The 25,785-nt window shown below is 44.1% G+C and overlaps 1 protein-coding gene and 2 long non-coding RNA genes across 12 annotated transcripts in view; 2 read left to right on the top strand and 1 right to left on the bottom strand.

Annotated features, from left to right (window-relative positions):
- LOC126957414 (probable palmitoyltransferase ZDHHC11B) overlaps positions 1-25,785 on the bottom strand; it is a 167,020-nt gene that overhangs the window by 88,598 nt on the left and 52,637 nt on the right. For all 10 annotated transcript variants that reach the window (XR_007726743.1, XR_007726747.1, XR_007726748.1 and 7 more), the window contains exon 12: positions 10,271-10,305. Coding sequence is in view for 3 of the 10 variants with exons in the window: in XM_050795215.1 (XP_050651172.1) it covers positions 10,271-10,305 (35 nt within the window). In the remaining 7 variants the exon portion in view is untranslated. The remainder of the gene's footprint in view (positions 1-10,270; positions 10,306-25,785) is intronic.
- LOC126957434 (uncharacterized) overlaps positions 1-25,785 on the top strand; it is a 126,117-nt gene that overhangs the window by 71,334 nt on the left and 28,998 nt on the right. The gene's annotated exons all lie outside the window — the stretch shown is intronic.
- Positions 72-25,757, top strand: LOC126957435 (uncharacterized). The gene is made up of 3 exons (XR_007726769.1): positions 72-137; positions 13,246-13,495; positions 25,662-25,757. It is a non-coding gene; the product is annotated as an uncharacterized LOC126957435 (long non-coding RNA).

Here is a 25,785-nt window from a genome sequence, read left to right as displayed (position 1 = left end):
GGCAAGCAAAAGGAGAGAAACACATCTCAGCTTTGTCGGGGGCTCAGGGCAGCACTGGAGGCCACAGAGTGTCCTGTAAGCACCACTGCTGTGAGACCCACATGTCTCAGAACCTGGAGACGAGCAGCTCCCAGGAAGTTGTGTGAGTGCTCCCGGGCTACTGCACATTGGGAAGCAGAAGGAGTTTTTGGTGTAAAGGACCAGGACTCCTTCCCACTTGGATTCTGTAAAGCAGTGCCTCCCGCAGTGTGACAGCCCCGCCCTAGACCAGAGCCTTGGACAGGTTGTGTCCTCAGTCAGTGTAGCTGGGCTACAGTGAGCTACAAGGTGACTGTAATTTTATAAAACAGCACATCACGCATGTCACAGGGGCTTCAGGTGGGCCAGGTGACTTTCATTTTTGCCTAGGAATCTTTGCCATTCCCACATTTTCTACAATATATATACATTGATGTGGCAATCATTACACAATTTTTCATTTTGTTTTGGCTTTCTTTTTTTTTTTTTTTTTTGAGACGGAGTCTCGCTCTGTTGCCCAGGCTGGAGTGCAGTGGCGCGATCTCGGCTCACTGCAAGCTCCGCCTCCCGGGTTCACGCCATTCTCCTGCCTCAGCCTCCCGAGTAGCTGGGACTACAGGCGCCCACAACCGCGCCCGGCTAATTTTTTGTATTTTTAGTAGAGACGGGGTTTCACCATGGTCTCGATCTCCTGACCTTGTGATCCGCCCGCCTCGGCCTCCCAAAGCGCTGAGATTACAGGCGTGAGCCACCGCGTCCGGCCTTGTTTTGGCTTTCATAGAGAAAGTTTGCAATTCTGGTTATAGTTACGTTCCTATTAATTTTGATAAAAATGCATCACAGAGAAAGCATTTTTATATTTTACTTAAAAGACCACAGTTAGATGGTAGTTCAAAGTGAAATCCAAGTGCTTCAGATCGACACAGTAGTTCTGCCAATCACCCTTCTGAGAAAAGCAATTTCATAGAAGACTTAATGGGTCGTTTGAAAGGGAATGAACTTTTCCCAGTAAGCCGTACACCTCGACTGCTGAACTAAGCAAAAGTCTGCACGAATTCTCTGCAGGTGTGATAACTACCAACAGGGCCTTGTCCAGATCCAGGGAAGTCCTTCGTCCCTGGCTGTGCAGTAAGGGACGGTGACTTTTCCAGGGACACAGGCCCTGTCTCTTCTGCCCAGGAAGGTTTGGGCCGAGCCCCTGCTGGTGTCTGTGAGGGCTGGGGCTGGTGCACACCTGGGGAAGGGGGGGGCTGCGTGCCACTTCCTGGCCATGGTGGGGGACCTTTGCTGCTTCTCTGTGGGGGCTGTGATGTGGGCCCCTCCCTATGGAGAGTGTGTAACTAAAGTAACTGCAACTTGAATTCCATGTGTCTAGGAACTGGGCAAGGCCTTTGAAAGCTCATATGGAAAAATAAATGTGTAAGAATCGTTGAAAGTAAATGAAAAATGAAAAAATCTTTAGAGGCTTATTTGCCTGCAGGATATTAAAATATAGTAGCTAAATAAGGTTCCATAATTCAAACAGATGGTGCAGCTCCAGGACATAGACCCATGAGACAGAGACGACCATCCAGACACAGACCTGGGCCTGTGTTTAGGGAATCACAGTGAACCATGAAAGGGGTCTTTCAATTTGAGGGGGAAAGGCGCAATATTTAATACACAAGGTAAAAACCACTAGTTACTTTGTTGGGATAAAATAACCTTATCTCTTATCTCCCTGAATACAACAATAATTCCAAGTGGTCTGAAAAATCAAAATGTAAAAGAAACAAATCAAAATATGAATAATGTCTTCATCCTCCTCCAGCCCCTCTGCAAAGAAATAGAGATCACAAATAAAAAACAATATGCTCTCTGCTGCTCCCCCCGGGGCAGTAGAAGAAGGAAGAGGGCCGGGGGTCCCCTGCCCGCACTCTCCATGATGCCAGAGACGGCAAGGTGGCCAGGCGGCAACAGTGCAAGGCAACACTAGAGCGACCTCAATTTCCACTGTGCCTCCCCCCAGAGCCTAAGCAGCTCCAAGCCTGTGGCGCCCAGCACTGAAACAAGGAGATGGCGGCTCAGCCAAGGCATTTAGGATGGAAACCAGTTAGTTTCAATATTCAGGACGGCATCTTTGCTGCTGAAGGGGCGTGAACTACCCTTCTGATCTCCACCACACAACACAACTGTTTTGGGAAGCAAGTGAAAGCGTGCAGGGCCGATGGCAGATGGGAGACAGTGCTGACGTGCAGCTCCCACCAGGACAGAGAGAACAGCATGTGGAGACTCACACTGCAGACTTCTGCCCCAGGAACCACGACAGGACCGTACCAGAAAAATAACAACAACAAATCACAGAGCCTTGAAAGAAGCCGCAGGCTGCTGCCATTCCACAGGACAGGTGACAGTTTTGCTGCCCTCTCGAAAGTGCTACCTCCCGGCTGGAGGCCAACCAGCTCGGGACATAACAGCAACTCATGACAGAACAACCCTGCTCCTTGGAAGGAGAAAACGAGAGCTAATTCCACCTCCTGCAGCATCCTGGATAACCAGAGGTCCTGAGTCTGTCCACGTGACAACTTCACTGCTAGAATAACCAGCCTCTGAGAAAGTCAGCACAGTAAACCTATCGACAGTCGAGGGGACCCCCACAGTGTCCACTTCAGTCCCCTTTCGCCTCCACCGGGGCAGGTGCTGGCATCCACAGCTGGGAGACCTGAGGACGGATCACATCACAGGCCTCTGTGCAGACACTCCCCAGCACCAGCCTGGTAGCCCTGCTGGGTGGAGAGACCCAGAAGAACAATAGCAATCACTGCTGTCTGGGTTGCAGGAAGCTCCATCTCCAGGGGAAGGGGAGTGCACAAGTCAGGGACCACCCCTTGGGATTAAAGAATCTGACCAGCAGCCCTTGAGTTCCAGATCTTCCCACTGAAATAATCTACACACATGAGAAGGAATCAGACAAGTGATGCTGGTAATACGATGAAACAGGGTTCTTGTCAACCCTCAAAAGACTACACTAGCTCCCCAGCAATAGATCCAAACCAAGAAGAAAATCAGAATTCCTGGAAAGAATTCGGAAGGTTGATTATTAAGCTATTCAAGGAGACACCAGAGAAAGGTGAAAACCAACTTAAAGAAATTTAAAAATCAGTACAGGTTAGAGATGAAAAGTACTGCAAAGAAATAGAGATCACAAATAAAAAACAAACACAATTTCTGGAAAAGAATGACACACTAAGAGAAAAACAAAATGCATCAGAAAGTTTCAACAGTAGAATTGAATGACTAGAAGAAAGAACTTCAGAGCTCACAAACAGGGCTTTGTAAGTAGACCAATCAGAATAAGGGGAAAAAATAAAAAGAATTTTAAGAAAAGAACAAAGCCTCCAAGAAAGCTGGGATTAGGTTAAATGGCCATACCCAAAAATAATTAGTGTTCCTGAGGAAGAAGAGAAATCTACAAGTTTGGAAAACTTATTTTATGGAATAATCAACACAACCTTCCCTGGCCTTGCTAGAGTTCTAGACGTCCAAAGACAAGAAGCTCAAAGAACACCTGGGAAATTATTGCAAAAAGATCATCACCCAGGCACATAGTCATCAGGTTATCTGAAGTCAAGACATACGAAACAAACGGAAGAGCTGTGAGGCAAAACATCAAATAACCTATAAAGGAAAACCTCTCATATTAGCAGCAGATTTCTCAGCAGAAACTCTATAGACTACAAGGTATTTGGGTCCTATCTCTAGCCTCTTAAAACAAAATAATTAACAGCCAATAATTTTGTATTCAGCAAAATTAAGTTTCCTAAATGAAGTAGAGATAAAGTCATTTTCAGACAAACAACTGCTGATAGAATTAGCCACTGCCAAGCCAGTAGTACAAGAAATGCTAAAAGAAGTTCTAAATCTGAAACCTCAAAATACACCAAAATAGAACCTCCTTAAAGCATAAATCTCACAGGGCCAATAAAACAATAGAACAAAGAAAACCACCACAACTACCATGATGAATAAAACACTACCTCACATTTCAATAGTAACATTGAATATAAATGGTCTAAGTGCTCCACTTAAAAGATACAGAATAGCAGAATGGGGAAGAATATATCAACCAAGTATCTGGTGTTTTCTAGAGCCTCACCTAATACATAAGGACTCACATAAACTTGAGGTAAAGGGGTAGAATAAGATATTTCATGAAAATGGAAATCAAAAGCAAGCTGGAGTAACTATTCTAATGTCAGACAAACAGAATTTAAAGCAACAACAGCTAAGACAGACAAAGAGGGACATTATATCATGATAAAAGGATCACTCCAATAGGAAAATATCAGAATCCATGCCGGGCACGGTGGCTCAAGCCTGTAATCCCAGCACTTTGGGAGGCCGAGACGGGAGGATCACGAGGTCAGGAGATCGAGACCATCCTGGTGAACACGGTGAAATCCTGTCTCTACTAAAAAATACAAAAAACTAGCCGGGCGAGGTGGCGGGCGCCTGTAGTCCCAGCTACTCGGGAGACTGAGGCAGGAGAAAGGCGTAAACCTGGGAGGCAGAGCTTCCAGTGAGCTGAGATGCAGCCACTGCACCCCAGCCTGGGCGACAGAGCGAGACTCCGTCTCAAAAAAAAAAAAAAAGGAAAATATCAGAATCCTAAATATATATGCACCTAACATGTGATGTCCCACATTTATAAAACAATTATTATTAGATATAAGAAATTAGAATGACAACACAATAATAGTAGGGGACTTAATACTCTATGGACAGCCCTAGACAGGTCATCAAGACAGAAAGTCACCAAAGAAACAATGGACTTAAACTATACCCTAGAACAAACGGACTTGACAGATATTTACAGAAAATTCTGCCCAATAGGCGCACTATGTACACTCTTTCCATCAGTACATGGAACGTTCTCCAATATACATCATATGACAGATCACAAAACAAGTCTCCATGAAGGTAAGAAAATAAAAATTATCTTAAGTATTTTTCCAGATCACAGTGGAATAAAGTGGAAAATGACTTCCAAAAGAAACCCTCAAAACTACAGAAATACATGGAAATTAAATAATTGCTCCTGAATGATCTTTGGATCAATAATCAAATCAAGAGGGAAATTAAAACATTCTTCCAACTGAACAATAATAGTGACACAACTCATCAAAACCTCTAGGGCTGGGCGCAGTGGCTCATGTCTGTGATCCACCACTTTGGGAGGCCGAGGTAGGCGGATCACCTGAGGTCGGATGTTTGACATCAGCCTGACCAACATGATGAAACCTCACCTCTACTACAAATACAAAAATTAGCTGGGTGTGGTGGCGCACACCTATTATCCCAGCTACTCGGGAGGCTGAGGCAGGAGAACTGCTTGAACCTGGGAGGTAGAGGTTGCAGTGAGCTGAGATTGCACCATGGCTCTCCAGCCCGGGCAACAGAGCAAGACTCCATTTCAAACAAACAAACAAAAACACCTCTAGGACACAGCAAAAGCGATGCTAAGATGATCATTCATAGCATTAAATGCTTCTATCAAAAAGTCGGAAAGAGCATAAACAGACAATCTAAGGTCACACCTGAAGTAAATAGAGAAACAAGAACAAAACAAACCCAAACCCAGCAGATGAAAAGAAATAACAAAGATCAAAGCAGAACTAAATGAAATTGAAACAAACAAACAAACAAACAAAAATCCCACAAGATAAATTAAACAAAAAGCTGGTTCTTCGAAAAGATAAATAAAATTGATAGACAATTAGCAAAACTGACCAAGGAAAGAAGAGAGAAGATCCAAGGAAGCTCAATTAGAAACGGAATGGGAGATACTACAACTGATACCACAGAAATACAAAGATCGTTTAAGGCTACTATGAACACCTTTTTGCACACAAACCAGAAGATCTAGTGCAGATGGATACATTCCTGGACATATACAACCCTCCTAGACTAAACCAGGAAGAAACAGAAATTCTTAGCAGATCAATAGCAAGTAGTGAGATTGAAACAGTAATTTAAAAATTGCCAAAAAAACAAGTTCAGGGTGAATTCACAGCATTCAAAGAAGAATTAGTGCCAATCTTACGGAAACGATTCCAAAAGATAAAGAGGGATTCCTCTGTAAATCATTTCATGAAGCCAGTAGCACCCTAATACCAAAACCAGGAAACGACATAACAAAAACAGAAAACTACAGACCAATATCCCCCATGAATATGGATGCAAAAATCCTCAACAAAATACTAGCTAGCCGAATCAAACAGCATAACAAAAAGATAACACACCATGGTCAAGCGGGTTGCATAACAGGGATGCAGGAATGGTTTAACACATGCAAGTCAATAAATGTGACACTTCACATAAACAGAATTAAAAAAAAAAATCCGAGATGATTTCAATAGATGCAGGAAAACGATGTGACAAAATGTAGCATGCTTTTATAATTAAATCACTCAGCAATTTCAGCAAAGAAGGGACATACCTCAAGGTAATCAAAGCCCTCTATGACAAACCCACAGCCAACATTATCCTGAATGAGGAAAAGTCGAAGGCCCTGCCCCTGAGAACTGGAGCAAGACACTTGTTCACTTTCATCACTTCTATTCAACACAGTACTGGAAGTCCTAGCCACAGTAATCGGAGAAGAGAAAGAAATAGGTCTGGAGTTTGAGACTGGCCCGGCCAACATGGTGAACCCTGTCTCCACCAAAAATACAAAAGTTAGCTGAGTGTGGTGGCGGGTGCCTGTAATCCCAGCTAAACGAGTGGCTGAGGCAGGAGAATCACTTGAACCCAGGAGGCGGAGGTTGCAGTGAGCCAATATCATGCCATTGCACTCCATCTTTGGCAACAAGAGCGAAACTCCATCTCAAAAAGAAAAAAAAATTTTTTTAAGAGAAAGAAATAAAGAGCATTCAAATAGGTAAACAGGAAGTCAAACTGTCGCTATTCTCTGACGATATGATCATATACCAGGGAAACCCTAAAGACTCATCCAAACGCTAATAGATCTCACAAATGAATTCAGTCAAATTTCAGGATACAAAATCAATTCACACAAATCAGTAACACTGCTATGTGCCAACAATGACCAAGCTGAGAATCAAATGGAAAAGTCAATCCCTTTTGCCACAGCTGCAAAAGAAACAAAGAAAAAAAACAAAAAAACAAAAACAACTTAGGAATACACCTAATGCAAGAGGTGAAAGAGCTGTACAAAAGAAGTACAAAATACTGCTGAAAGAAATCATAGACAACACCAATAAATAGAAACACATCCCATGCTCATGGTTGGGTAGAATCAGTATTGTGAAAATGACTATTGTGCCAAAAGCAAACTAAAAATTCAATGCAATTCCCATCAAAATATCATCATCATCCTTCACATAACCAAAACAAAAAACAAAACAAAACAAAAAAACGTAAAATTCTTATGGAATGAATAAAGACCACACATAGCCAAATAAGACTAATGAAAAAGAACAAATCTGGAGGCATCACATTACCCAATTCTGAACTATACTACAAGGCTATAATTACCAAAAGAGCATGGTACTGATATAAAAATAGGAATGCAGACGAATTGGACGGAATAGAAAACTCAGAACTAAAGCCAAATACTTACAGCCAACTGAGCTTCGATAGAGCAAACAGAAACATCACGTGGGGAAAGGACACTCTATTCAACAAATGGTGCTGGGATCATTTGCAAGCCACATGCAGAAGAATGAAGCTGGATCCTCAACTCTTTCCTAATACAAAAATCAACTCAAGATGGATCAAAGACTGAAATCTAAGACCCAAAACCATAAAAATATCGACAAGAGAACATTGCAAAAACTCTTCTAGACACTGGCTTAGGCAAAGAGTTCATGACCAAGAATCCAAAACCAAATGCGACAAAAACAAAGATGAATTGATGGGATTTCATGAAACTAAAAAGCTTGTGCACAGCAAAAGAAATAATCAGCAGAGTAAGCAGACAACTCACGGAATTGGAGAAAATACTAACAATCGATATATCCGACGAAAGACTAATATACAGAATATAAAAAGGAACTGAAACAAATCAGAAAAAAAAAAATCATCCAGTAGGGTGTGCTGGCTCACTCTTGTAAGCCTGGTCCTCTGGGAGGCTGAGATAGGTGGATCACTTGAGATTAACAGTCGAGGCCAGCCTGACCAACGAGGTGAAATCCAGTCTCTACTAAAAATACAAACATTAACTGGGTGTGGCGGTGGGCGCCTGTTATCCCAGCTACTCAGGAGGCTGAGACAGGAGAAATGCTTGAACTCAGGAGGCAGAGGCTTCAGTGTATCATGATCACACCACAGCACTTCAGCCTGTGCAACAGAGTGAGACTCAGTCTCAAAAAAAAAAAAAAAAAAAAAAAAAAGAATCCCATCAGAAAGTGGGCAAAGTTCATGAAGAGACAATTCTCAAAGAAGATATGCAAATGGCCAACAAGCATATGAAAAAATGTTCAACATCACTAATTATCAAGGAAATGCCAATAAAATCCTCAATGCAACACCATCTTACTCCTGCAAGAATATTCATAATGTAAAAACTCAAAGAATAACAGATGTTGACATGGATGTGGTGAAATGACACTGTTGGTGGGAAGGGAAACTAGTACAACCACTGTGGAAAACAGTATGGAGATTTCTTAAGGAACTGCTACTACTGTGCAACACATTGGAGCAATGAGCGTGCAACACAGTGAACAGCAGTAAGAACGAGTTGGGATTAAATCTTCCCCATGTACATGCTGTTCCATACCCAGGGCAGCTGGGTTGGGAGGATGAGTCCAGCTGGGTGCACTGATCTGTGAGGGGGGAGACCCGGGAGCCACGCGGTGACCTCAGTAGTCTGGGATCCCAGGTGTCTCTAGAGGAACTCCGAGCAGCTCCGAGCCATGAGGTGTGGGTGCTCCTTCTTCCCAGCACGAGGAGCCTCCCTCACACACCCTCCCTGGATGCTGTCCCTGTCTTTGGGCTTATGTCCACTGGGCCCTCCCTAGTTTGGCCATCTGGCCCCCCTCAGCAGCATGACCTCCTGGAATGGTGGCAGAGACCCCAGAGGTCCTGGGCCAGGACAGCTGTACCTGCTGGGTGCCCAGAGTAGAGGACGGGGCTGTTCTGTGCAGGCTGAGGTGGGCGCTTCCCCTGTGGGGCCAGCTGAGAATCCCTGCAGTAACGGCGGAGTACAGCAGGTAGGGTCAGGACCAGGACGTGATGTGAGGGCAGGAAGGATGCTGTGCCACTGTGTGTGTGTGTGCGTGAGCGCATGTGTATGAGTGTGTGTATATGTTTGTGAGTGTGTCTGTGTAGGAATGTGTGCGTGTGAATGTGGGTATGTGTGTGGGGTGGGCGTGCACACCCGGGATGGATTCAGTCAATGACTTTTATCTTTCAATATCATTTCATTCTAAATTGTAGTATATCACTGCAGATGAAAAGTTCCTCAGGTTAGAAGGCAGAAGTGCAATATCTAAACCCTGAAACCCTGGGAAATGTTGTCTAAAGTAGCTTTTAAAATACAAAGTTAATCTGTGTTCATTATATGCAGAGGAAAATGGAACAGGAAACAAAGGTTAATAATTTACTCACCATCATGTGTGACTAGATTGCCTGTTACTCTGTGTTCTGGGAGAAGTGTATCCTGACTTGAGGTTCTCTGGGAAGAATCTGTACTTACCATGGCTGCAAAGAAGTTTCATTTCCTCATGGAAACAGGTTAGTGGTTAAAATGTGTGCTTAAAACTGGGTCATGACCTCTATAACGGTCGTCTTTCAGCTTTTGTAGTTTGGAGGGTGACACAGTTGTGTTCAGTTGGGCTGGATTTGTGCAGTGTTGGGTCAGAGCTATCATCAGTGGACATGTTTAGAGGTGAAATGACAAGACCTGTGTCTCAACGAAACACTATTAGAAACATTAAAAAAATACACAGACTCAGCCATTACATGTGTTTAAAGATAGACTTAGAAAATAACTATGCTTGGCCTTATTTTTGGTCATGAGTTCAAATGTTAGCTATGAAGGATTCTATAATTTTTTCAAGTAAGACACAAGTGCAATAAGTTACGTGAATGGATACAAATGTTAAGTGAAACGTTTTGATTTTCTACTGTGTCATCAGTTTATTTAAAGACATTAAACAGATGACATATTTTCCTAAGTAATATGAGATAAGACGAGTGTGTAACTATGTTACTGATGGATAAAATAATCCGATTAAACTTACAAACTCACCCAAGTGAAGACAGACTCCGGACACCATCTGCTTCCTGTGGGGAAGTGAAGCAAAATGCATAGGATGAACAAAGACGTTGTTGAGGTTGAGCTTACTCTTAGAATTCATGTTCATTACTAGTCAGTTCTCAGTAATGGTACTTCAAGGATGCCTGGATCATGGAATAGGATCTCACTGGTGGGACAGCACCCTTCCCTTGAATCCTTGTATTATGAGCTGAACGCTATCCTCCTCCAAATTCATAGGTTGACATCCTGATTCCCAGTGACCTAGAATGTGACTGTATGAGGAGACAGGGTATTGAAAGAGGTAACTGACGTTAGATGAGGTTATTAGGGTGAGCCCTAATCCAGAGGGACTGGTGTCCTTTTAAGAAGGGGAGATTATGACAGAGACAAAAACAGAGGGAAGACTGTGGGAGGACACAGAGAACAGGTGGCCGTCTACAAGGCAAGGAGAGAGGTCTTGGGAGAAACCAACCCTGCAGACACTGTGCTCTGGGACTTCCAGCCTCCAGATATGTGAGAAAAGACGTTTCTTGTTCCAACACCCCATGTGTGGTTCCTCCCTGTGGAATCTCTAGCAAAGAAAAACACCTGCTACATATGCACACATGTTGTTTTCCATGCTCCTGGGTAAGAACCTGGGAGTGGGAGTGCTAGGTCATATGATAAGTATACGCTCAGCATCTGAAGCTTTGCCAGAGTGCTTGCCGATGTGGCATCATCTTTCATCCCCATGAGCAATGGACGAGACTTCCAGTTCTCCGATGTCTTCACCAACACTTGGTATTGATCATCTTCTTTTTAAAACATCACAAGGACATTCTATTATTTTTGTAGGAATGTTAAGTTGCTCCTTCTAAAAATGAGGTCTGTGATGGATTCTGCATTGCTTTCTATGTGGAACTGAGCTGTGAGTGTTTGGCATCTGGTTATCAAGCTGCTGCAGCACATTCATTAGAAACGCTTCCTTTTCTCCCCATTGCCTTGTCTTGGCACCTTCCATTTAAGCCAAACAGCAGAAATGTTAAGAAGGGCTTGTTTCCGGAGTTTCCAGTTTGTTCCATCCATCTACTCAGGCTGTCTTCTTGGGACAATGCTGTCTGCAGCCGCAGGCCCACTCCGAGGGGAGGCGATGGACTGCAGGTCTGTGGAGCGCAGCATAGGGCTGTGCCACGGACGCGGGTGCCAGTGAAGACACTCAGACGGAATTCTCCTCCCCGATGTGAACAATGAACCAACGGAGTCTCTTCCATAGGATTGTCTGTAGCCCACAGAGATGCGGGCTTGGGATTCAACCTCATGCTGAGCGGATCTTCTCTGCTTCAGACCAGGCGTCACGTGGCTTCACGCGAGAGTGACTGTAAATCATCATCTACAGCGAGACGCTGCGGAGAGACCGAGGGACTCACAATTGCACCCGGGCAGCAGGCGTCCACGTGGACGATCGCAGGCAGAGAAAATCCCGTGAGCCGGTGTGCCACATGGAGTGAGGGAACTTTGGTGGCTGAGTCTGGGTGGGGGAGGGCTGGGGGCTCGATCGGTTTCCACTGAGTGTGTCTCCAAATCTTCGCTGGAAGTACAGGCAAAGCACAGGGCTTGGATGCCAGCGTCGCTGTTCCTCCAGGCTGGGCTGATCCCTTTTCACTTCCAAGTCTCAAGAGCCTGTTCCCTGAAGTCTGGGGAAGTGTGGTGAGGTGGCCCTGCCCCCACAGAGAAGGGGAAGTCACCTGTAACCTCCAGAAGTTGGCCGCCTCACAAAGCCTGCTCAAAAGAATTTCCCCACAGCCTAGCACAGTGGCTCATGCTTGTAATCTCACTGCCATGGGAGGCTGAGGCCAGAGGCTTGCTTGAGACCAGAAGTTTCAAATCAACCCGGGCAACAGAGTGAGACCCCATCTCTTAAGAAATAAAAAATAAATTGGCTGGGTGTGGTGGCACACGCCTATAGTTTCAGCTACTCGGGAGGCTGAGGTAGAAAGAACACTTCAGCCCGGGAGGTGGAGGCTGCAGTGAGCCCTGATCCCACCACTGCAATCCATCCTGGGTGACGGAGTAAGATCCCATCTCTAAAAATAAATAATGACCCAGCAGAAACCACTGGAATCCAGCCCCAGAGCAGGAACAGAAATACGTGGCCCTAAAGCCAGCAGCCGTGCTGGTCTTTTCCTGTGAAGCACAGAAACAGAGTCCATGTAACACACACACACCATTCACACATATACACGTGACCACATGCCACACACAAAACCACACCCACGTAACCACACACCCCCACATACCTGCACATGTGTCCACACACACATCTCTATTCCCATCTGTCTCCTATACACGGTCCTTCCTCAGCATTTTATTTTAAAAACATAGTACATGGATTCTGCCATGGCTAACAATTTCCCTCCATCCTTTATGACAGCACTGTCCCTCGCTGTGTCTTCTGGGCACTTCAGAGACTGCCCTGGGCATCTGCCCATCACCACAGCCTGACGGTGGCGCTCCAGTGTGGGGGCTCCCGCTTTGGTACCCATCTGTGTCTCTCACCCACAGCTGGGAAGCGTTCCTGCCTCTCACTCCATCTCTCTTCCGTGCTCCACCCACCATCATTCCCATGGGAGCAGCACCCTTGGACACAGAGTGCTTCCATCTGAATACCGCCTTAACCTCAGCTTGGGGGACCTCAGACCACACATTCTGCACACGGCCCTGTCCTCGCGTTCCAGTGCTGGTGACTGCAACTTACCTGTGCCGTCGAACCCCCTTCCGGGTGAACAGTACTGGAGAACGGAGAGAGGCGCCTGTAAATCTGCAGGGAGTCCCTGGCACTGACTCTGGTGGGGCACGCAAAAAGAGGGAAACACATCTCAGCTTTGATGGGGGCTCAGGGCAGCACTGGAGGCCACAGAGTGTCCTGTAAGCACCACTGCTGTGAGGCCCACGTGTCTCAGAACCTGGAGACTAGCTGCTCCCGGGAGGTTGTGTGAGTGCTCCCGGGTTACTGCACAGTGGGAAACAGAAGGAGTTTCTGGTGTAAAGGACCAGGACTCCTTCCCACTTGGATTCTGTAAAGCAGTGCCTCCCGCAGTGTGACAGCCCTGCCCTAGACCAGAGCCTTGGACAGGTTGTGTCCTCAGTCAGTGTAGCTGGGCTACACTCAGCTACAAGGTGACTGTAATTTTATAAAACACCACGTCACACATGTCACAGGGGCTTCAGGTGGGTCAGGTGACTTTCATTTTTGCCTAGGAATCTTTGCTATTCCCTAAATTTCTACAATGTATATACATTGATATGGCAATCATTACACAATTTTAGTTTTTCCTTTTGCTTTGGCTTTAGAGTGAACATTTGCAAGTCTAGTTATAGTTATGTTCCTATTAATTTTGATAAAAATGCATCATAGAGAAAGCATTTTTATATTTTACTTAAAAGACCACAGTTACACGGTAGTTCAAAGTGAAATCCAAGTGCTTCGGATCTACACAGTAGTTTTGCCAATCACCCTTCTGAGAAAAGCAATTTCATACAAGACTTAATGGGTCGTTTGAAAGGGAATGAACTTTTCCCAGTAAGCCGTACACCTCAACTGCTGAACTAAGCAAAAGTCTACATGAATTCTCTATAGCTGTGATAACTACCAACAGGGCCTTGTCCAGATCCAGGGAAGCTCTTCATCCCCTGGCTGTGGAGTAAGGGACGGTGACTTTTCCAGGGACACAGGCCCTGTCTCTTCTGCCCAGGAAGGTTTGGGCCGAGCCCCTGCTGGTGTCTGTGAGGGCTGGGGCTGGTGCACACCTGGGGAAGGGGGGCTGCGTGCCACTTCCTGGCCATGGTGGAGAGTCTGGCTTCTGGGACCTTTGCTGCTTCTCTGTGGGGGCTGTGATGTGGGCCCCTCCCTATGGAGAGTGTGTAACTAATGTAACTGCAACTTGAATTCCATGTGTCTAGGAACTGGACAAAGTCATTTGAAAGCTTGTATGGAAAAAATAAATGTCTAAGAATTGTTGAAAGTAAATGAAAAATGAAAATATCTCTAGAGGGTTATTTGCCTGTGTTTAGGTAAACACGGTGAACCATAAAAGGGGTCTTTCAATTTGAGGGGGAAAGGTGCAATATTTAACACACAAGGTGAAAACCAATAGTTACTTTGTGGGATAAAATAACCTTATCTCTTATCTCCCTGATTACAATGATAAATCCCAACTGGACTGAAAAATCAAAATGTAAAGGAAACAAATCAAAATATGAATAATATCTTCACCCTCCTCCAGCCCCTTTGATCTCTGCTGCTCCCCCCGGGACAGTAGGAGAAGGAAGAGGACCAGGAGTCTCCTGCCCGCACTCTCCATGATGCCAGAGACGGCAAGGTAGCCAGGTACCAACAGTGCAAGGCAACATTGGAGCGGCCTCAATTTCCACTGCGCCTCCTCCCAGAGCCTAAAAAGCTCCAAGCCTGTGGCGCCCAGCACTGAAACAAGGAGATGGCGGCTCAGCCAAGGCATTTAGGATGGAAACCAGTTAGTTTCAATATTCAGGACGGCATCTTTGCTGCTGAAGGGGTGTGAACTACCCTTCTGATCTCCACCACACAACACAACTGTTTTGGGAAGCAAGTGAAAGCGTGCAGGGCCGATGGCAGATGGGAGACAGCGCTGACGTGCAGCTCCCACCAGGACAGAGAGAACAGCATGTGGAGACTCACGCTGTGGACTTTTGCCCCAGGAACCACCACAGGACTGTACCAGAAAAATAACAACAAATCACAGAGCCTTGAAAGAAGCCGCAGGCTGCTGCCATTCCACAGGACAGGTGACAGTTTTGCTGCTCTCTCGAAAGTGCTACCTCCCGGCTGGAGGCCAACCAGCTCGGGACATAACAGCAACTCATGACAGAACAACCCTGCTCCTTGGAAGGAGAAAACAAGAGCTAATTCCACCTCCTGCAGCATCCTGGATAACCAGAGGTCCTGAGTCTGTCCACGTGACAATTTCACTGCTAGAATAACCAGCCTCTGAGAAAGTCAGCACAGTAAACCCGTCGACAGCCGAGGACCCCCACAGAGTCCACTTCAGTCCCCTGTCACCTCCACCGGGGCAGGTGCTGCCATCCACAGCTGGGAGACCTGAGGACGGATCACATTACAGGCCTCTGTGCAGATATTCCCCAGCACCAGCCTGGTAGCCCTGCTGGGTGGAGAGACCCAGAAGAACAATAGCAATCACTGCTGTCTGGTTTGCAGGAAGCTCCATCTCTAGGGGAAGGGGAGTGCACAAATCAGGGACCACCCCATAGGACTAAAGAATCTGACCAGTGGCCTTGAGTTCCAGATTTTCCCGCTGAAATAATCTATACTAATGAGAAGGAATCAGACAAGTGGAACCTAAACAGGGTTCTAGTCCACCCTCAAAAGACTACACTGGCTCCCCAGCAATAGATCCAAACCAAGAAGAACATAGGAATTGCTGGAAAGAATTCAGAAGGTTGATTTTTAAACTACTCAAGGAGAAACCAAAGAAAGGTGATAACCAACCTCAGAATTTAAAAAATCAATACAGGATATAGATGAAAAATGCCCCAGGGAAATAGAGATCCTAAAGAAAATACAGTCACAACTTCTGGAATGAAAGATGCACTAGGAGAAATACAAAATGCACTGGAAACTTTCAATAGCAGGATCTAACAAGTAGAAGAAAGAACTTCAGAACTCAAAAACAAGGCTTTTTAAATACCCCAGAGAGACAAAGAGGAAAAAAACAATTTTAAAAAAGAACAAAGCCTCCAAGAACTTAGGGATTATGTTAAGCAGCCAAACCTAAAAACAGCGTTCCTGACAAAGCACACAAATCTACACGTTTGGAAAACTTATTTGAGGAAGTAATCAAGGAAACCTTCCCTGGCCTTGCTAGACTTCTAGACAGCCAAAGACAAGAAGCTCAAAGAATGCCTGGGAAATTCATTGCAAAAAGATCATCACTGCAGCACATAGTCATCAGGTTATCTAAAGTCAAGACAAATGAAAGAATCATAAGAGCTGTGATGCAAAATATCAGGTAACCTCTAAAGGAAAACCTCTCATACTAGCAGCAGATTTCTCAGCAAAAATTCTACACACTAGAAGGGATTGGGGTCCTATCTCTAGCCTCTTCAAACAAAATAATTAACAGTTAATAATTTTGTATTCAGCAAAACTATGTTTCCTAAATGAAGTAGATATAATGTCTGTTTCAGAAAAATACATGCTGAGAGAACTAGCCACTACCAAGTCAGTCCTACAAGAAACGCTAAAAGGAGTTCCAAATCTTAAAATAAAACCTCAAAATACACTAAAATAGAACCTCCTTAAAGCATAAATCTCACAGGACTGAGAAAACAGAAACACAAAGAAAAAAACCAAGGTATTCAGGCAACAACTAGCACGATCAATAAAACAGTACCTCACATCCAAATGCTAACATTGAATGTAAATGGCCTAAAACCATCATCTAAAAAATACACAGTGGAAGAATGGAGAAAAATCCACCAACCAAGTATCTGCTGTCTTCAAGGGATGCACCTAATGTATAAGGACTGAAATAAACTTAAGGTGAAGGGGTGGATAAGAGATGTGAAACAAATGGAAACCAACAGCAGGCAGGAGGAACTATTCTGATACCAGACTCAACAGACTTTAAAGCCACACAGTTAAGAAAGACAAAGAGCAATATTATACAATGATAAAAGAATCACTCCAAAAGGAAAATATCACAATCCTAAATATACATGCACTTAACGAGGGACCTCCCAAATTTATAAAACAATTACTACTAGACATAAGAAATGGGACAGATAAAAACACAACTACAGTGATGGACTCAGTGCTCCACTGACAGCAGTAGACAGGTCGTCAAGACAGAAAGTCAACAAAGAAACAATGAACTTAAATTATATCCTAGAACAAAAGGACTTGATATTTACAGAACATTCTACCCAACAACTGCAGAATGTACATTCTTTTCATCAGTACATGGAACATTCTCCAAGATACATCATACGATAGGCCACAAAACAAGTCTCAATGAATTTAAGAAAATCAAAATTACATCAAGTATCTTTTCAGACCACAGGGGAATAAAATTGGTAATTAACTCCAAAAGGAACCTGCAAAATTACACAAATATGTAGAAATTAAATAATTGCTTCTGAATGATCTTTGGGTCGACAATGAACTCAAGAGGGAAATTTAAAAATTCTTCAAACTGAATGATAACCGTGACACAACTTCTCAAAACTTCTAGGACACAGCAAAAGCGATGCTAAAAGGAATGTTCAAAGCATTAAAAGGCCACATCAAAAAGACGGAAAGAGCACAAACAATCGAAGGTCACACCTGAAGTAACCAGAGAAACAAGAACAAATCAAACTCAAACCCAGCAGAAGAAAAGTAATAACAAATATCAGAGCTGAACTAAATGAAATTCAAACAAACAAACAAAAATACTACAAAAGATAAATTAACAAGCTGGTTTTCTGAAAAGACAAACAAAATTCATAGAACGTTAGCAAGATTAACCAAGAAAAGAGAAAAAAAGATCCAAATAAGCTCAATTAGAATGAAATAAGAGATAGTACAATTGATATAACAGGAATACAAAGGATCATTTAAGGCCAATAAGAATACCGTTATGCACACAAACTAGAAAATCTAGAGGAGATGGATAACTTCCTGGAAATATACAACCCACCTAGATCAAATCAGGAAGAAATAGAAACTCTAAACAGATTAATAACAAGTAGCAAGATTGAAACAGCAATAAAAAGATTGCCAACTAAAATATCCAGGAAGTATTCACAGCTGAATTCTATCAGGCATCCAAAGAAAGACTGGTACCAATCTCATGGAAATTATTACAAAAGATGAAGAGGGAATCCTCCATAAATCATTCTAGGAAGCCAGTTTCACCTTAATACTCAGACCAGGAAAGGACACAGCAAAAAGAGAAAACTACAGACCAATATCCCTCATGAATATAGATGCAAAATTCCTCAACAAAATATTAGCTAACTGAATCAAACAGCATATCAAAAAGATAAAACACCATGGTCAAGTAGGTTTCATACCAGGTATGCAGGAATGATTTAATATATGCAAGTCAATAAATGTGACACTTCACATAAGCAGAAATAAAAACAAAAAATCAGAGATCATCATAATAGATGCGGAAAAAGCATTTGACAGAATCTGCCATCCCTTTATAAAGAGGAAACTCACCAAAATCAGCACAGAAGGGACATACCTCAAGGTTATAAAAGCCCTCTATGACAAACCCACAGCCAACATTATACTGAATGGGGAAAAGTTGAAAACATTGCCCCTCAGAACTGGAATAAGACAAGGATGCCCACTTTCACCACTTCCCTTTGACACAGTACTGGAAGGCCTAGCCAGAGCAATCAGACAAGAGAAAGAAAAAGCATCCAAATTGGTAAACAGGAAGTAAAACTGTCCTGTTCAATGATGATATGGTCGTATACCCAGAAAACTCTAAAGACCCATCCAAAAAGCTCCTAAATCTGATAAATGAATTCAGTAAAGTTTCAGGATACAAAATCAATGAACACAAATCAGTAACATTGCTATGTGCCAACAATGACTAAGCTGAGAATCAAATGAAGAAGTTAACCCCTTTTGCAACAGCTGGAAAAATAAATAAATAAATAAATAAAACTTAGGAATGTACCTAACCCAAAAAGAGAAAGATCTCGACAAGGAAACTACAAAAACCTGCTGAAAGTGAACACAGACAATGCAAATAAATGGAAACACATCCCAGGCTCGTGGATGGGTAGAATTACTATTGTGAAAATGACCCTACTGCCAAAGTGATCTATAAATTCAACGTAATTCCCTTCAAAATAAAATCATCATTCTCCACAGAATTAGAAAAAACAATCCTAAAATTCATATGGAACCAAAAAAGACCCCAGATAGCCAAGGAAGATTACATCAAAAAGAACAAATCTGGAGGCATCACATTACCTGAAGTCAAACTATACTACAAAACTAGAGTTACCAAAACAGCAGGGTACTAATACAGAAATAGGCATGTAGATCAATAGAACAGAATAGACAACACAAAAATAAAGCCAAATACTTACTGCCAATTGATCTTCAACAAACAAACAAAAATCATCAAGTGGGGAAAGGACACCCTATTCGATCCATTGGCGCTGGGATAATTCACAAGCCACATGTGGAAGAATGAAGCTGGATCCCCACCTTGCACTTCTGACAAACATGAACTGAGGATGGATCAAATACTTAAATCTGAGACCTGCCTGAAAGCAAACAGAAATCTACAAGATATCATCAGAAAAACTTTTCTAGGCATTGACTTAGGCAAATAGCTCATGACTAAGAATTCAAAAGCGAATGCAACAAGAACAAAGATAAATAGATGCACTTTATCTTAATTTATTTTTACTTTATCCTAAATACTTTCTGCACAGTCAAACAAGTAATAAGCAGACTAAATAGAACTCATAGAAAGGAAGAAAATATTCACAATCTATACATCCGACAAAGGACTAATATCCAGAATCTAAAATAAACTCAAATCCACAAGAAAAAAAATCTAATCATCCAGTTGGGTGCGGTGGCTCATGCCTGTAATCCCAGTCCTTTCGGAGGCTGGGGTGGGCGGATCACTTGAAGTCAAGAGTTCAAGACCAGCCTGGCCAACATGGCAAAACCTTGCCTCTACTAACAATACAAAAATTAGCTGGGCGTGCTGGTGGGTGCCTGTAATCCTAGCTACTTGTGAGCCAGAGTCAGGAGAATAGCTTCAACTCGGGAGGCGGAGGCTTCAGTGAGCCAAGAACATGCCATGGCACTCCAGCCTGGGTGACAGACAAAAACAAAACAAAACAAAACAACCAACCCACCCCATCAAAAAGTAGGCAGAGTTCATGAAGAGACAATCCTCAAAAGAAGATATACAAATGGCCAACAAGCATATGAAAAAATGCTGAACATCACGAATTAACAGGAAAATGCAAATAAAATCCACAATGTCATATCACCTTACTCCTGGAAGAATGGCCATCATTTAAAAAATAAAGAAATAACAGACGTTGGCTTCAATGTGGTGAAGACAGAACACTTTTACACCGCTGGTGGGAACGTCAACTAGTACAACTACTATAAAACACAGTATGGAGATTCTGTAAAGAACTAAAGGTAGAACTATCATTTGATCCAATAATCCCACTACTGGCTACCTACCCAGAAGAAAAGAACTTATCTTACGAAAAAGGTACTTGCACCCACATGTTTATAGCAGCATAGTTTGCAATTGCAAAAATATGAAAGCAGCCTAAAACAAATCAATGGATAAAGAAAATGTGACATATTCTTGTGATCTGTACATATGTACATACCACGGAATACTACTCAGCCAAAAAGAGGAATGAAATATCGGCACTCACACAACCTGGGTGGAGTTGCGGACCATTATTCTAAGAGAACTAACCCAAGAATGAAAAACCAAACATTGTACTATCTCACTTATAAGTGGCAGCTAAGTTATGATGATGCAAAGACAAAATAATGATGTAATGGGCTTTTGGGACGCAGAGGGAATGGTGGGAGGAGGGTGACGGATAAAAGACTGCACATTGGATACAGTATACACTGCTCGGGTGGTGGGTATACCAAAATCTCAGAAATCAACATGAAAATCTCCGTGCAACCAAACACCTTGTTCCTCAAAACTTCATTGAAATATAGTAAAAAAGAAAAAGAAAAAAAGAAAGAAAAGAAATATAACTAGGCTTGGCGCAGTGGCTCACGTCTGTAATCCCAGCACTTTGGGAGGCCGAGGCGGGTGGATCACGAGGTCAGGAGATGGAGACCATCCTGACTAACATGGCGAAACCCCATCTCTACTAAAAATACAAAAAAAAAAAAATTAGCTGGGTGTGGTGGCGGCTGCTGGGTAGCTGGTAGTGCCACCTACTGGGGAGGCTGAGGCAGGAGAATGGTGTGAACACGGGAGGTGGAGCTTGCAGGGATCCGAGACCGCGCCACTGCACTCCAGCCTGCGCGACAGAGTGAGACTCCATCTCAAAAAATAAAAAATATATGTAACTATATAAGCAAAGAATATTGGAGAATATTTATACAACCTTAGAGTCATGAGGGCTTTTTAAAGCAAGAGAAAAAGAAATGTTAACAAATTTGGCTTCAGAAAAGTTCGCAACCGCTACACTGTGAAAGATCCCATAGGGTTTCTAATACACAAAGAGCTGTTGCGTTTGATAATCCAAATCATAAATTCACACAAGAAAAACTGTAAAATGGTCAAAACATGAAAAAATGCTGTCTTACAGGTAGTAAAGAAATGCATATGGAAATATTACATTTTATTTGAATAAAACTAAAGTTAGTATCTCAGGATGAAAGAGTGACACAGTTGAAGGAAGGGTGAACTGCGCCATCCTTTTGGGAAAGTCATTATAAAGAGTCTGTGAAGATTGAAAATGTGTGTGACCTTTGACTCTTAGCCTCTAAAATGACCTACATGGCACAACACTGGCTCAAAGAGGCTTTTGGAAACCCTGGTTGTGAGGCCAACCAGACGACTCTGGTACAGATAGGTAAAACATTCCCATTAAGCTTATGAACTTACCCAAGTGAAGATAGACTCGGTTCATCATCGGCTTCCTGTGGGGAAGTGAAGCACAATTCACAGGATGAACAAAGACCTTGTTGACGTTGAGCTTAAATTCAAGTTCATTACTAGTCATTTCAGAGTAATGGTACTTCAAGGATGCCTGGATCATGGAATAGGATCTCAGTGGTGGCACAGCACCCTTCCTCCCAATCCTTGTATTATGGGCTGAACTATATCCTCCTCCAAATTCATAGGTTGACATCCTGACACCCAGTGACCTAGAATGTGACTGTATGAGGAGACAGGGTATTGAAAGAGGTAACTGACGTTAGATGAGGTTATTAGGGTGAGCCCTAATCCAGAGGGACTGGTGTCCTTTTAAGAAGGGGAGATTATGACAGACACACAAATAGAGGAAGACTGTGGGAGGACACAGAGAACAGGTGGCCAACTACAAGGCAAGGAGAGAGGCCTTGAGAGAAACCAACCCTGCAGACACTGTGCTCTGGGACTTCCAGCCTCCAGATATGTGAGAAAATACATTTCTTGTTCCAACACCCCATGTGTGGTTCCTTCTTGCGGAATCTATAGCAAAGCAAAACACCTGCTACGTGTGCACACATGCTGTTTTCCATGCTCTTGGGTAAGAACCTGGGAGTGGGAGTGCTGGGTCACATGATAATATATGCTCCGCATCTGAAGCTTTGCCAGAGTGCCTGCCGATGTGGCATCATCTTTCATCCCCACGAGAAATGGATGAGACTTCCAATTCTCCGATGTCTTCACCAACACTTGGTAGTCATCACCTTCTTTTTAATTATTATTTTTTTTAAGAGACAGGGTCTTACTATGTTGCCCAGACTCATCTCTATCTCCAGGCCTGAAGGCATCCTCCTGCCTCATGGGCTACCCAAAGCTCTGGGATTTCAGGTGTGAACCACCGTGCCTGGGTGGTATCGTTACTCGTTTTTGTAGCCATTCTAATAGGGGTGCAGCGCTATCTTTTGGGGTTCCCTGTTGTCAAATGATGTTGAGCACTATTTTGTGTGCTTTATTTCTCGTGGATATGGTTGCCTTGGTGAAGAGTATGCTCAACTCATTTGCTCATTTAAAAACTGAGCTGTTTTCTTATTGTTGAGTTTTCACGATTCTTTAAATATTCCATATCCAAGTATATGACTTGCAAATATTTTATTTCAGTCTGTGGCTTATATTTTCATTCTCTTAATGGTGACAATTGAAAGAATAATTTTAAATGTTTAAAGTCAAATGTATCTTTTTTTTGAAAATTTGTTTTTGGCGTAAATAGAAGTTTGCCTAAAACATAACAAAGACATTCTATGATTTTTGTAGGAATGTTAAGTTATTCCCTCTTAATATGAGGTCTGTGATGGATTCTGCATTGCTTTCTATGTGGAACTGAGCTGTGAGTGTTTGGCATCTTGGTTATCAAGCTGCTGCAGCACATTCATTAGAAATGCTTCCATTTCTCCCCATTGCCTTGTCTTGGCACCTTCCATTTAAGCCAAACAGCAGAAATGTTAAGAAGGGCTTGTTTCCGGAGTTTCCAGTTTGTTCCATCCATCTACTCAGGCTGTCTTCTTGGGACAATGCTGTCTGCAGCCGCAGGCCCACTCCGAGGGGAGGCGATGGACTGCAGGTCTGTGGAGCGCAGCACAGGGCTGTGCCACGGACGTGGGTGCCAGTGAAGTCACGCTCATTTTCAGACGGAATTCTCCTCCCCAATGTGAACAATGAACCAACGGAGTCTCTTCCATAGGATTGTCTGTAGCCCACAGAGATGCGGGCTTGGGATTCAACCTCATGCTGAGCGGATCTTCTCTGCTTCAGACCAGGCGTCACGTGGCTTCACGCGAGAGTGACTGTAAATCATCATCTGCAGCGAGACGCTGCGGAGAGACCGAGGGGACTCACGATTGCACCCGGGCAGCAGGCGTCCACGTGGACGATCGCAGGCAGAGAAAATCCCGTGAGCCGGTGTGCCACATGGAGTGAGGGAACTTTGGTGGCTGAGTCTGGGTGGGGGAGGGCTGGGGGCTCGATCGGTTTCCACTGAGTGAATCTCCAAATCTTCGCTGGAAGTACAGGCAAAGCACAGGGCTTGGATGCCAGCGTCGCTGTTCCTCCAGGCTGGGCTGATCCCTTTTCACTTCCAAGTCTCAAGAGCCTGTTCCCTGAAGTCTGGGGAAGTGTGGTGAGGTGGCCCTGCCCCCACAGAGAAGGGGAAGTCACCTGTAACCTCCAGAAGTTGGCCGCCTCACAAAGCCTGCTCAAAAGAATTTCCCCACAGCCTAGCACAGTGGCTCATGCTTGTAATCTCACTGCCATGGGAGGCTGAGGCCAGAGGCTTGCTTGAGACCAGAAGTTCCAAACCAACGTGGGGAACAGAGTGAGACCCCATCTCTTAAGAAATAAAAAATAAATTGGCTGGGTGTGGTGGCACACGCCTATAGTTTCAGCTACTCGGGAGGCTGAGATAGAAAGAACACTTCAGCCCGGGAGGAGGAGGCTGCAGTGAGCCCTGATCCCACCACTGCAATCCATCCTGGGTGACAGAGTGAGATCCCATCTCTAAAAATAAATAGTGACGCAGATAAAACCAGTGGAAGCCAGCCCCAGAGCAGGAACAGAAATACGTGGCCCTAAAGCCAGCACTGTGCTGGTCTTTTCCTGTGAAGGACAGACACAGAGTCCATGTAACACACACACACCATTCACACACATATACATGTGAACACACACCACACACAAAACCACACCCACACAAACACACACCCCGACATACCTGCACGTGTCCACACACACATCTCTAACCCCATCTGTCTCCTATACACAGTCCTTCCTCAGCATTTTATTTTAAAAACACAGTACGTGGCTTCTGCCATGGCTAACAATTTCCCTCCATCCTTTATGACAGCACTATCCCTCGCTGTGTCTTCTGGGCACTTCAGAGACTGCCCTGGGCATCTGCCCATCACCGCAGCCTGACGGTGGCGCTCCAGTGCTGGGGGCTCCCGCTTTGGTACCCGTCTGTATCTCTCACCCATAGCTGGGAAGCGTTCCTGCCTCTCACTCCATCTCTCTTCTGCGCTCCCCCCATCATTCCCATGGGAGCAGCACCCTTGGACACAGAGTGCTTCCATCTGAATACTGCCTTAACCTCAGCTTGGGGGACCTCAGACCACACATTCTGCACACGGCCCTGTCCTCGCGTTCCAGTGCTGGTGACTGCAACTTACCTGTGCCGTCGAACCCCCTTCCAGGTGAACAGTACTGGAGAACGGACTGGGGCGCCTGTAAATCTGCAGGGAGTCCCTGGCATTGACTCTGGTGGGGCAAGCAAAAGGAGAGAAACACATCTCAGCTTTGTGGGAGGCTCAGGGCAGCACTGGAGGCCACAGAGTGTCCTGTAAGCACCACTGCTGGGGCCCACGTGTCTCAGAACCTGGAGACTAGCAGCTCCCGGGAAGTTGTGTGAGTGCTCCCGGGTTACTGCACATTGGGAAGCAGAAGGAGTTTCTGGTGTAAAGGACCAGGACTCCTTCCCACTTGGATTCTGTAAAGCAGTGCCTCCCGCAGTGTGACAGCCCCGCCCTAGACCAGAGCCTTGGACAGGTTGTGTCCTCAGTCAGTGTAGTTGGGCTACACTGAGCTACAAGGTGACTGTAATTTTATAAAACACCACATCACACATGTCACAGGGGCTTCAGGTGGGTCAGGTGACTTTCATTTTTACCTGGGAATCTTTGCTATTCCCTCATTTTCTACAATGTATATACGTTGATTTGGCAATCGTTACACAACTTTAGTTTTTCATTATGGTTTTAGAGAGAAAGTTTGCAT

This window comes from Macaca thibetana, chromosome 6 (assembly GCF_024542745.1).
Source record: "Macaca thibetana thibetana isolate TM-01 chromosome 6, ASM2454274v1, whole genome shotgun sequence".
NCBI classification, from domain to species: Eukaryota; Metazoa; Chordata; class Mammalia; order Primates; family Cercopithecidae; genus Macaca; species Macaca thibetana.
The sequence above is the reverse complement of the archived record's forward strand: the minus strand, read 5'-3'. Positions and strand labels throughout refer to the sequence as shown.